This window comes from Harmonia axyridis, chromosome 4, assembly GCF_914767665.1.
Source record: "Harmonia axyridis chromosome 4, icHarAxyr1.1, whole genome shotgun sequence".
Taxonomy (NCBI): domain Eukaryota; kingdom Metazoa; phylum Arthropoda; class Insecta; order Coleoptera; family Coccinellidae; genus Harmonia; species Harmonia axyridis.
The window spans coordinates 20,274,110-20,288,233 of record NC_059504.1 but is presented as its reverse complement, the minus strand read 5'-3'; the positions used below and the strand labels follow the sequence as shown (position 1 = coordinate 20,288,233).

At 34.6% G+C, this 14,124-nt stretch overlaps 1 protein-coding gene across 1 annotated transcript in view; it reads right to left on the bottom strand.

Moving 5' to 3' along the window:
- Positions 1-7,417: 7,417 nt before the first annotated feature.
- The window catches only part of LOC123678902 (CD109 antigen), a 52,011-nt gene continuing 45,304 nt past the window's right edge, over positions 7,418-14,124 (bottom strand). The window contains exons 18-19 of the mRNA XM_045616168.1: positions 8,175-8,464; positions 7,418-8,115 (exon numbers count right to left, since the gene is read on the bottom strand). Coding sequence (XP_045472124.1) covers positions 7,910-8,115; positions 8,175-8,464 — 496 coding nt within the window. The 3' untranslated portion in view covers positions 7,418-7,909. The remainder of the gene's footprint in view (positions 8,116-8,174; positions 8,465-14,124) is intronic.

Here is a 14,124-nt window from a genome sequence, read left to right as displayed (position 1 = left end):
TAACTTTATCCCAAAAAAAAATAAATCTAAACTTTATCAAAAATTGAATCCCTGCTTTTCTATTTCTGACCTGACTCTTCCTTTCTCAGAGCCAAAACTTTTCCTTTTCTTGAATACTTAAAATCCCTAAAACTCACTCATCTACCAATTTACCGTTCTATTTAACTTATCCTTATTAAATATTACTCTGATCTTGAAATAGAAATTGTTTTGCTCTAAGTCCGGTTTCGCGACCGTCGCACAGTGGGGCAAGATACCCAGAATGTTGGCAAAAAATCAGAAAACTGTTTTTAACTTGAGAAATCATTTATTTATTCATTAATAAGTTACAATGAAGCCCATTAAAAAATAAAAGTGTAAAAAAAACCACAGGTAGAGGTTCGATTTCCGGCAGAAAATAATTCGAGGCTACCAAAAATTAAGAATTTTAATGAATGATTTTCTCTAATGAAAAACAAAAAAAACAACTTTTATACATATTTTGATTATTTAGAAATCAGAATCGGTATCATTATAAATTTTTTCTTCTTCCTCTTCTTCTTCTGATGATGAAACTTTCAACAATTGCAAGCCCTTGGAATTTTTTATTGTTTCCTTTTTTTTATTTTCTCTTTGCTTGTAATTACTGGATCGCTACTGATCAAAAATAAATTGAAAATATCTTCGACGCGTCGTTCGAATTCTAAATCCTTCTCAATATGAGACCCTAAGCAATACTGATTTCCTTCTTAAACCTCAACAAAATCGTAACCACCCCAAAAATTGCCCAAGATACCATGCCAATTAGATCATTAAAAATTTTTTTATCCTTCTTCATTTTTTCGTCAACAGACCCCACCTTCAACCTCAGCTCAAGCTAGATTTTTCTGCTGTCTCGACTAGAACCATACTTCGATTTTGCCTAACGAACTTTTTGCTGTATTATCTGGGAACGACCATAATGGTTCTTCACATGTATCGAACTCAGATAAGTCAAGATTTCCCCGTATCTGAATTATTTTTCTTATCCCTAAAAAATATATCGATTTCACCAACGCAGTGAGACGATAACCAGGAAAAGCAATAATCGAAAATGAATACATCCTGCTTCTAAGATAAGATCAGTTTACACAAGTCACGACAGCTCTTTTGAATTTAACGTATATTCCTTCTCTGAATAATAATTAATTCAAATAATCTCAATTATTTCCAAATTTCCGATTTCTTCGAGTTCTTCGTAATCAATTGCAAATCAACAAATTTGCAAGTAATTTGGGATCTTGGGAGGCGTTCTTAACCAATTTTAAAGGTGCGTCATCTTCTCTCAGAAGGTTACAACGATGAAAATCATCAATATGGCAACTCGGTAGTCTCTGCCATATATACTTTCCCTCTCGATAGCGGAGAATGACTTTGCTTTGCCGTAGAACGGTTTGGTTTATATCCCAAGCTATGCCGTTCTACCGAAAATTTCACAGCCTGTAACGCCAGCTTTCGGGCTAGCCTCTATAGAACGTTTTTGCAGTAGGAGCTGCATATAAATGTTAAGGTACTACTGCATCTATTAAATATAACGGGTGTTTTTTTTTCGAGGTATATAACTTTAAGTTGGCATTACTGTTCATGATGGCGACCGATTTAACAGTTGTCAAATCATTTATTCTCAGTTTGGATTGGCAATTCATCATGAATAGACTCACGCCTGAACAACGCTTGCAAATAGTGCAATTTTATTTCGAAAATACTGGTTCTGTGCGGAATACCTATCGCGCACTACGTCCATTAGCGATGAAGCGCACTTCTGGTTGAATGCCTACGTCAACAAACAAAACTGCCGCATTTGGAGTGAAGCTAATCCTCAAGTGAATGTCGAAACACCGTTACATCCAAAAAAACTGACTGTTTGGTGCGCTTTATAGGCTGGTGGAATCATTGGTCCGTACTTCTTCTGGAACGATGATGGCCAGAACGTTACAGTCAATGGTGATCGGTATAGAGCCATGATGATTAACTTTTTCATTCCTGAATTGAACAACCATGATGTCTAGGAGCTGTGGTTTCGAAAAGACGGCGCAACATGTCACACAGCTCGTGCCACAATCGATTTATTGAAAGACACGTTTGGTGACCGCCTAATTTCACGTTTTGGACCTGTGAACGGCCTCCAAGATCTTGTGATTTAACACCGCTAGACTACTTTCTGTGGGGCTATGTAAAGTCATTGGTCTATGCGGATAAGCCACATACCCTTGACCATTTGGAAGACAACATTCGCCGTGTTATTGCCGATATACGGCCACAATGTTGGAAAAAGTAATCGAAAATTGGACGTCCAGATTGGACTACATCCGAGCCAGCCGTGGCGGTCATATGCCAGAAATCATATTTAAAATGTAATGCCACAAGATTATCTTGCGGATAAATAAAATTCATGTCAATCGAATAATCCATCGTTGTTTTATTGCAATTTGAAGTTCTATAGCTCTAAAAAAACACCCTTTACTTGAAATTAAAATACTTTGACAAAGTTTCACTGTATATTGTGGTTTACATGTACTACATGTATACTCGATCAAAGCGGTTGCATTGTGATATCTCTGACTAATAACAGCGAAAATAATACGGTTTTTACAGAATCTAAATTTGAATTTTACTATAAGTTGAAGAGAAGGTTATTAAGTAAAGATTTTTGGTTCAGTTAACTGTAGGCGGTCCCAGAAAATAAAGGAAAAGAAATAATAGTGTTATTTTCGATTCCATTCAAGAAGTTGTTGATATTCGTCGCAATAACTAAAGGTGAACATAGCCTGACATATTTGATTGATGATGTCAGAACAAGGAAGGAGTATAACGCTGGAAAATGTTTTCGATGAAATTATATCGGCAAAAAATGAAATTATATCAACCAAAAACGAACTGAGGAATAGCATTTCGGCCAGCGAAACTAGATTGCTTCTCGAAATTACGGAACTTAAGAGCAAAGTTAGTCATTTGGAAAGGGAAAACGAAACCTTAAGAGTAAGATTGGAGAGAGTAGAGAGATCATCAAATAAGAAAAACTTAATAATTTTTGGCATCGGAGGAAAGACGACTGATATAACTGCGGATAACCTTTGTCAGAAGCTATCAAACTTGCTAGATATTAAGATCAAGGGAGAAGATGTTAGTGACTTCTATCCATTAGGACGATCTGATGAAAGTCCTTTAAAGGTGGAGCTCGTGTCTTATTCCACAAAGAGGGCAATCTTGAGTAATGCTAAGAAACTAAAAGGCACTGGAATTTCCATAAAAAGTGATTTGACTTCTCAACAGCGGGATGACCTCGGAAAACTCAAGAAGCATCTAACTGAAGCAAGGGCCAATTATTCTTGCATATCTTACATTAAAGGAAGAACTCTGGTGATAGGAGAAGAAGTATATACTTTGGATGAGCTGGAACAGCAAGAAATTACAAAGAGACCGAATAGCGCCCCTGAAACCCCAATTAGAGTAGATAATGCAACCGAGATTGAGCATAGCCATGAAGAAATTATTCTAAATGAGCCATCAGCTGTTGCACAGGCATCAAATAAAACACCCACTCTAAAGACCCATGCCAAAAATTTACTGTACCTGAATAGAGCTTCCCCAGGGCTACCAGTCACGCGTGGAATGAAATTGAGAAATAACCCGACTAAACAGTAAGTGTTGTCCTAAGTGTAGTGAAAGCTGTGAAATACTTTTCAGCTGGACTAAATTTCACTGTTTTTATTGCTGCTGAGTGGGGTTAACTCTTTAATTCTAGTGGTAGATTGCTATTATATTTGGGACTGTTGTATTGCTTTATTTTTTGTTTTTGTTGAGGAGATTTGGGAGTGGGTTTTTGGCCTTGTTTTTATTACTCATATATGTATGCAATATTTTACGTTCGAACTATCTGAATAGCATTGGAGATCTGATTGGTTTTTCGATCTGCCAGAATGAACTCATACGTAAGGGAATATCAGAACGAAAATTTCGTAACCGAAGTCATCGGAGATGCTGAGGATTTAAAAAAATATGCCATTGATAAAGATTTCACAATATTACAGATGAACATCCGGAGCATACTGATGAACTTTGCAGAGTTTACTCTCTTTTTAGAGCACTCAACACATAAATTTGATATACTCATTCTCACGGAAACTTTTCAAATAGACGAATTAGAACTTTTTCATTTGAGTGGCTACAACTGTATTTATAATGAAGGAAAGTACAATAGAAATGATGGAATAGTGGTTTACGTTAGGGAGGATATTAAACATTCTAGCCGAATAGTGATGATTGGGGAAATAGCTGCGATCGAAACGGACGTGGGGGAAAAAGATCAAAAAGTAAAGATAACATCTATTTATAAATCTCCCCAGATAAAAATCGAAATTTTCAACGAAGAAATCTCTAACTACCTTCATAAAACGGAAAAATGCAATAAACATATTATAGCAGGTGATATCAATATTAATCTTTTATCGGATGAAATTGTCGTTGAGGAATATTTGAATAATATGTACACTTATGGGTTCGAATCGATAATAAACAGATGCACCCGTCCGAAAACCGGTAGCTGCATTGACCACATATTTGTTAAAGGAGTGAATACACAACACAATAAGCTTAACGGACTTGTCCTGGAATATTTGATAACTGACCACTTTCCAGTCATTATGTGTGCTGATTTGAAAATCTCTAAGAAATCCGAGAAAATGTGTAAGAGAACGTGTAAACAATACACCAATTATGAAGGTTTGAGGGAAGGTCTGCTGAATGAGGAATGGAAAGAGATCTATGGGGAAGGAGATGTGCATTATAAAACGGAAAAATTTATTAACATTTTAAAAAAATATATAGAAGACAACACCAAGACAATTCAATTCAATAACAAGAAGGTCGGACGGAAGAAATGGATGACACCTGCTTTGCTCAAGTTGATAAATAAGAAAAATTCACTGTACATGAGGCTGAGAAGAACACCACTCGATGAATCTCTTCAGCAGGAATATGTATCGGTCAGAAACAGATTGAAGTATGAAATAATTGGAGCAAAGAAAAAATACTTGCAAGAATATATACATAATGAACAGTCTGACTCGAAGGCACTTTGGGCCCAAGTGAAAGATTTATGTAATGACAGGAAACCCGAACCAGATGTTCAGTTTGCTGAGCTTCTTGATGATGAAATCTCTGATAGTACTGATGTTGCTGAGAAATTCAATAATTACTACACTTCATTGGGCAGGTCTTACGCTGAGAAAATTCAATCGCCAAAAAAAATCCCTCCTGAAATACCATTTTTGTCGCATTCGTTCTTCATTTCCCCGACTGATCCTACTGAGGTGGAAAAAATAATTGCTGAGTTGAAATCGAAAAAGGCAGTGGGATTTGATGGATTGCGAGCAGAAACCTTAAAACGGATAAGAAGAGAAATTGCACAACCTCTGTCACATCTGGTGAATCTTTATATATCTGAGGGAATCTTTCCGGACATACTTAAAATCGGCATTATAAGACCGATTTATAAAAATGGAGATAAATCCAGAATAAACAACTACAGACCCATAACACTGCTGAGCACCTTAGCTAAGGTAGTTGAAAGAATATTGAAGGTAAGAATGGTGAAATTTCTGGGGAAATATGAGATTCTTTCAAAAAATCAATTTGGGTTTAGGGAAGGTAAATCTACAGAGGATGCGCTGAAGGCTCTGATAGGAAAGATCTATAATTGTATGGATGAACAACAACCTTGCTTGGGAATTTTTATAGATCTTTCGAAAGCATTTGATACGGTATCTCATGATAAACTTTTAGATAAACTCTATGCATATGGTTTTCGTGGTGTCGCATATAATTTGATGAAGAGTTACCTGTCTAACCGAAAACAAATAGTGGAAATTAACGGACATAGAAGTGGAGAGCGTGTGGTTACTTATGGAGTTCCTCAAGGAACTGTTCTTGGACCACTATTATTTTTGATATATGTGAATAGCCTATTCGAGCTACGGACTAGGGGGGAAATGGTTGGGTTTGCTGACGATGTTGCCGTATTCCATCAAGGTGAAACTTGGGAAAATCTCAAACACATAAGCGAGGTAGACTTTTCGGAAATTATGCAATGGCTTCAATATAATTTGCTCACTTTAAATGTAGAAAAGACCAGATACCTGCCGTTCACGTCATACACCCCAGGATTACCAAATTTCAAAGAACTGAATATTTCATCTACAGTATCTATTCCAGAAACAGCCTCTATAAAATATCTCGGCATTGTTATAGACCGACATTTGAAGTGGGATGAGCACGTGAAATATATAAACAGAAAACTGAGAGGATTGCTGTATAGATTTAAATATGTTACAAGATATGTGGAGGACAGAAAAAACTTGCATATATTATACGATGGTTTGGTGAGCTCGCAAATATCATATGGAATTTTGGGATGGGGTGGGCTCTATGATAATCAACTGAAAAAAGTCAACATATTGCAGAAACGCATTTTGAAAATAATGTATCAAAAAGAAATTACTTACCCCATCCACCTGATATATGAATTGTCAAAAGTTTTGGACGCCCGGCAAATATACACTCTCAAAATTGTATGCGATATATACAAGAAAAAACTTCCCATGGATACATTACAGCATCACTACAACACAAGAGGAGAAAATAGATATGGCAGGCCTAGGAGCAAAAAAAAAATTGGGCAGCGGTACTACGCACATATTGCCCCAAGATTGATGGATCTCATTCCGGGAGAACTCATGTTAATTAAGAACTATGTGAAATTCAAAAAAAGTGCTAAACAATGGATATTGAATACAGATAAAAAAACTATTCACGGAATCATTAACCTGAGCAGTATGTAATTTTTTCAATGTTTTGTTCCGATTGTGACCTTATGTACTGATTGTGACTTTTTATTACACCAATTGCGACTTGTTGAACCGATTATGACTTTTTATACCGATTGTGACTTTCTAAACCGATTACGACTTAAATAGAAAATCTTGTTTTTTTTTTTTACACAAAGTGATGTTTTGTCAGAATAGATCATTTAGTTTTAAGTTTGCAACCTGTAAACGAATTCCTACCACGTACAGTCGAAATGACTCTGTGGATGTATGTAGTTTATGGTAAATAAACTTATTATTATTATTATTAGTAGGAGTACTTACCACAAGCGTAGTGAGGGTGAAATGTGGGAGAAGCAACATTAAATAAAATAAAAAGGGACGAGTTCTTTCATTTTTCAGAAAATAATTTGTTATTATCCCCTCTGTATACGCCCTTGTCTTGAATTCCTATTTGAGTTTTCGTAGCTTGAATGAGCATAATCAAATTTCGGAAATAAATAAAATGAAACTCCAAAAACTTTATAACTACCTCAAAAAATCTTAGGAGCTTTTTATTAGAATTAATCAAGGGATGAAAATAATATTTTTATTTTCAACGAAGTTATAAAACAGTATATCTATTAGTAAGTACATATTATATAGTTCATTTTATCACAAAGTTAAATGGTATTAGCTGGAAAAAAATACCTAGGTAAAAATTAGAATTTAAATTATGTTCTTCATGACAAGAATACGATGGTAAATGAAGAAATTGTTCTGAATGAATCATTTATTTCAATTCATTTGTTGAAAATTTCATCTTGTAGTGTTTTCATACAAGTTTTTGGAGATCAGTTTTAGTTTATTGTTCAATTTTCTTGGTAGCTGTTATTCCGTTTATTAAATTAAATTTAAATGAAAATAATGAATATATTATTCATATCTGTACAAATTCAAGAACTTCTTTCCGCTGGAGATAAGAATTTAATTTTTAGATGAATTGATCGAATGAAATAACATATATTGATGTAGAGTCTTGAATCTAAATAAGCCCTTTCAAATACGACTAAAGATCGCTTATCTGACTAATAGTTTTGAAAAAGGATGAGTAATGGCAGATATAGAGAAATTAGAGCAAATTTCAAAGACACTGAATCATCTCTTTGGCTGCTTTCTTCTTGTCGAATTTGTGGTTTGGGTGAAATTATACAATTAGATTCGCAGTCAATGTCTGTACAAATATCGCAAACAGTACTTTTAGGAGGTTTGTAGAATATTCTTGCTCTCCTTGCTGAAAAATATAGTCAAGTTGATCTCGGGAAACAAATATATTTTCGAGAATATACTTACAAGTATCGTAATAATCGTATAACACCACTGGTACTGGTCTATGATTAGCTACTTTGTATATTCTGAATGCTGAAATTGTCGGGCAGAACTCAATAACATTAGAGATGTTATTGAAGTATAGGATAACTTTGGTGAACTTGTTTTTCGATTCAACTTTTTGTACATTTTGACTAATTTCCAAGCTAGGCAAAGAATGGATATCGACAATGTAGCCAGATGGTAAATTCACCTCCATTACAGCCATATTGCTCCTTACATCATCGGTTGAGTTTTCTTTCTCGTTTACAAATCTGCAAATATAAAACATTCAGTGAGAAAAAGTCAGTGTGATGTCCATTAGCATTGACATAGTTCTAATGATGGGAGTTATGTGTAACAACAATTCGATTCATTCATATTTTGATATTTTCTTATTCTAGCCGTATAGAAGTCAGTTTTTCACCTGACGTATCGCTTATTACTGCAGTAAGCATCTTCAAAGGTGTAAAGTTAAAATTGCCCATGAGACTCTAAGACAAATTTCTAAAGGTGGTTTGGTTTATTTGGCAACAAAACTCCTACGCAGGTTTTTACAAATTTAATAAAATTAAAATATACATATAAATCGATTCTTTTTACTCTGAACAAATAATATTGAGATATAAACTAAACTTGAATTAGTTTTTAATGAATTACTGTGCTATTAGGATGGAACCACTTCTGTAGATTTGTAGTAAAGCGGATATTTGAAAATTATCGAAATTATTAGAATTATTATGCCAAGGAAATACGTTAAATTCAAAGAGTGATCGCGACTTGTTTAGACTGATCTTATCTTAGCATAAGGATGTTTTGTTTTCCAATCAATGCTTTTCTTAGTTACCGTCTCCAGACGTCTCGACACTACGTTGGTGAAATCGATATATCTTTCACGGATAAGAAGAATACATTTAGATACGGGGAAATCTTGGCTTATCTGAGTTCAGTAAATGCTTTTTGGTCACATATGACACTGCAGAAAATCCGTCAGGCTGTAGGCAAATTCGAAGTATGGTTCTTGCTGAGTCTGCATAAAAATCTAGTTTGAACTGAGGTTGAAGGTCTGTTGACAAAAAATGAAGAAGGAATGATGAGGCTTGAGTTTTGAGTTAGTATCGCTTAGGGTCTCTCATTGAGAAAGGTTGAGAATTAGAACGTCGGTCGCGAAACCGGACTTAGAGCAAAACAATTCCTTTTCAATATCAGAGTAATAAATTTAGTAGATGATAGACAGTTGAATGAATTTCAAGTTTTTTGGAAGAAGGAATTGTTTTGGCTCTGAGAAAGGAAGTTAAGTATCGCTTAGGGTCTCTTAGTAAGAACGGTTAAATTAGGTCAGAAGTAGAAAACTAGGAATTTTTTGAGATAAAGTTAGAATTTGTTTTTTTAGAATCTCTTTGGAATAAATTAGGTCAGATCGGAGTTCGCGGATCGGGAGTGAAGTTTTATATAAGAAATTACACGTTTTCGAGTGAACAGTTTGGAAAAATTAAAACTAGGTTTAGGCAGGGCCTAAAATACTCACCTAGCATCGTGGGATAAGGGCAAGTTTTTGGTTATTTACTTTTTAGTTTATTTGTTGATGTGTGAATGTTTTTTTCTTTCAATGAAAATAAGTTTATTTGAGTAGTCCCGATTCTCCTAAATTCAAAGTTGATATATTGTTTCGTTTGTTTGAATAACAGATTATTTGAGACATTTTTTTTGTTTTATAAAATTTTGGCCGTTGAGTCAACATTTCAAGGGATATTGTAACTTTGGTTATTTTTTATTTTTCTTTATTATATTTAATTTAAAATTTAAATCGATTTTCATTGACCCAATAAATTAATCCAGTCCCTAGAGAAGAAAATTCAACTAATAAGACCTGTCCATTGAAGCGACAGGCCGGACTTACGTATAAAATCTTTTGTGAATTTACATAATTAATTATTCTCCGAGACCTCTGGAAAGCCGCTCTTCCAGGGGTTAAAAGAACATCTGAACCGGAGATAAGTGAACGATTGGTCAACATTCTCTGACCAACCCGTTCATGACAAATTGGTGACAGCTTAAGGGATATTAGTTGATTTTTATTTCTCTGGGATGATATGACAAATTGGTGATAGTTTAAGAGATAATTTTTTTTTTGACTGGGATCGGATATTTTTCAAAAAGTTAAATTTTGGTAGTTGAAATTTTGAGGATTGATAATATTGAAGTATTAGAGTAAAGTTTGAGAAAGAAACTGTTGAATTGGGAGACTTTTGGATGAATAGACCTTGTATTCTTTGTGTATGATTAATATATTGGAATTTGAATTATTTTGAGCGTATTGTTGTTTTTATCAGGGGTGAAAACATTTAATTTTGTTGAGGTGGAGGAGTGTGTCGGATTCTGATTTTGTTATATTTAGGTATGTTATTTAGGAAGTTGGAGAAAATCAGCTGTTGGGCCTGAATTATACTTAGTTAATTTATTTCGTTGAACGTTAATTTTCTAAATCTATAAGTAGAAGTGAATAAATAATTTTCATAATTAATTAGAGGTATTTGTTTTGAGACATTTGTTTTAATTGAAGTGATTTTCTTTTAAGTAAGTTTTGGTTTATACTCTAATTTTCAAAATTTGAAAAAGAGTTTCAAGTAGACATTGAAGTCAGGTTTGTGCTAGTTTTGGAATTTACAGTTTTCGGTGTTAGAAAGAAATTTAGGGATTTTCAGGAAAAGGTCAGACAGTTGATCAACGTGGGATACCAAATATAAGGGTGAAGGTGAAATATTGTATTGGTTGTATCATTTATATTATTTTTTGATATTCAAATTTAATTAAAAAAAAAAAAAAAAAAAAATGTCGATTACACCTCCTCTACCTGGTACTGTTAATAGCGCTACTTCAGTTAATGCGCCAGGCGGAAATCCACCTGTGAATCCGGCAATAGTAAATTTGCAACGTTATTCGCTAGGAATGATGTCGACTACCTTAGAAAATTTTTCAGGAAAAGAAGTTTTAAGATATTTTGATAAATTGGAACTAAGGGCAAAATTAGAAGGATGGAGTGAGGACGAAACCCTCACTCTATTGAAACTAAAGTTAGTAGGCGAAGCATACAGCTATTTTAAATCAGATATTACTTTAAATTCATTAACTTATGTAGAACTAAAATTGAGACTAATTGAAAAATTTACGTCGCAAAAATTACCGGGAGAATGTCAGTGGAATTTGAGTAGATGTATACAAAGACAAGATGAGGATGTATCTTCATTTTGTACCAGATTAAAAACCATTGGCGCAGAATTATTAAATGAAGATTTAGCCGGGGCAAAAGCGGATGAGGAAATAGGATTGCGAAAGAAAAATAAAGATTTGATTCTGAATCAGTTCAAAATAGGATTACGGAAAGACGTAATGAGGGAGATTGGAATATTGTTATTACGGGAAAAAGATTTAAATTTGGAAAAAGCGGAAGAATTGGTCATTTTGCATGAGACAACAAATAGAATGTTACAGGGAAGATTAGCTAATATGAAAATATCGACAATAAAATCAGAAGAAGTATGTCAGTTTTGTGAAAAGAAAGGTCATTCAGCGAAAGTATGTAGAAGTATTCAAATAAATCGGGAGAACGGAGGACAAAATTTTCAAAAAAGATGTTTTGCGTGTGGCAGATTAGGCCATCTTTCGAGAGATTGTAGGGATAATGATAAATCAAGGAAACAAATTCAAAGTGCTTGTTTTCAGTGTAATAAGTTGGGACATTGGGCGAGAGAATGTCCCGGAAATGCCCGAAAAGTTGAGCTTAGTAAACGACAAAATTTTAACAATGAAAATAGAAGAGATGAAAATGAAAATAGAAGTGTTGAAAATGAAAGTAAAAAGCCTCAAGGGGCTGAGGGAAGGGACCAGCGATATTCTTTTGGAAATAATTATTTTAATAGGTCAAATAATAGTTCGTCAACGGGTGCGATCCCAAAACAAAAATTTTCACCTTTTCCTCAAAGAAAGAATTTAAACTCCAATGGCCAAAGTCCTTCCGCCGGGACGGAGGCTGCAAATATGTAAATAGGCAGAACGGATTGCGTTCGCCAAAAGGGCGGCTACCTAGTAGAGAATTTAGGGAACGTACGGTCATGGTCATTCCGGAAGTAAATTCGGCAAGAATGCATGACGTACCCCACTTGATTAGATTAAGTATCAACGGAAATATAGGTGTTTGTTTGATAGATACAGGGGCAGCGGTGTCTCTAGTAAAAAGGGGATTGATCTCAAGAGACGAGGTCAATGAATACGGTGTTGACTGCGAGCTAACTAGCGTATCGGGTCACAATTTACGTACCTGGGGTACGGCGAATATTACTGTAAGTCCAATAGCAGAAAGATTTAAGATAGATTGGACAGTTATATTAGTGGATGATGAAACATTAGGGAACGTTGATATAATACTAGGTAGGGATTTTCTTAAGGAAAATCAAGCGCATATTAAGTATGAACACGAACCATCGGTAATTATGTGGGGAAGAGAGTTCAAATTTCTGAATAAAGATTTGAATGAAGGTATATATATAGGGGACCGACACACGGAGGAAAAGAAAGAGGAAATACAAGTTAATAAGGTGCGGAAAAGGGTGACTTTTGCAGATGATATTTTGGAAAAATTTAAGGTTAATAGGAAGTTGACGAATATTAAGAATATAGGTACTCAGACGGAAAATTACGTGGAGAAAGGAAATTTAGCGATGAGGGATATCGGTATTCAAGTGGAAGGTATAGCGGAAATTGAAAAAATAAAAGTGGACAAAACGATAGGAATGCCAGAAAGAGATCAGAAAAAAATTCATGAAAATGAAAAATTGATTGGAAATTATGAGGAGAATAAATTTTGGGAGACGGACATTATTTCGGAAAAGAGGGTTAGTATACCAGCGCGTACGGAAGCTTTAGTACCAGCAAAATTGAAAAGAGATATAGAAGGGACAGACCTAGTATGTGAACCACTGGAGCAAGGTATTGGATTCATTTACGTTGCGAATTGTTTGATGAAAAAATCAGAAAAATTGTGGATTCGAGTAGTAAATATATCTTATGAGGAAATTACATTAGAAAAACGACAAAAACTTGCTAAAGCAATGTCTTGCGAAGTATTGAACGAGAAAGAAAAACGGAAAGGTCAATTAATAGGTCGTATAAATTTTGAAGAGAAAGGTTGGGAACTTAGCGGATTTGATTTCGGACATTTAGGTGCAGATACACAGAAAGAACTTAAGAAACTTATTTTAGAATATCAGGAACTTTTTTTGGACGACAATGATAAATTGACTAGTACTACTAAGGTGAAACACGGTATAACGTTAGAACCAGGGACCCAACCAATTTGTAAAGCTCCATATAGAATTCCCTATCATCAGAGGGAAGTGTTACAAAAAGAAATCGATCGATTATTAGAATCAGGAATAATTAGACCTTCGTTTAGTCCATGGTCTGCTCCCGTAGTTTTGATTACAAAAAAATCATCGAATGGAGAAGAAAAAATAAGAATGTGTATTGATTATCGGGGACTTAATAATGTTACGAAAACTGAGTACTATCCATTGCCAAATATCTCAGACTTAATTCAAAATTATCAGTCGGGAACGAGAGCGTTGTTTACGGTCATTGACGTGGCGGAAGCTTATCATCAAATTGATATGGAGGAAAAAGATATACCTCTAACGGGCTTCAGTACCTTTCAAGGTCACTATGAGTATACAAAGATGCCATTCGGTTTGAAAAATGCACCGTCTACGTTTCAACGGTTCATGAATATTATGTTATCGGGACTTACAGGTGATATTTGTATGGTTTATTTAGACGATATTATTATTTTCAATTCCACTGGGAAGGAAGATCATTTGAATGGGATAAGGAAGGTTTTCGATAGATTGAAAGAAGCGAATGTGAAACTTAAGCCGAAGAA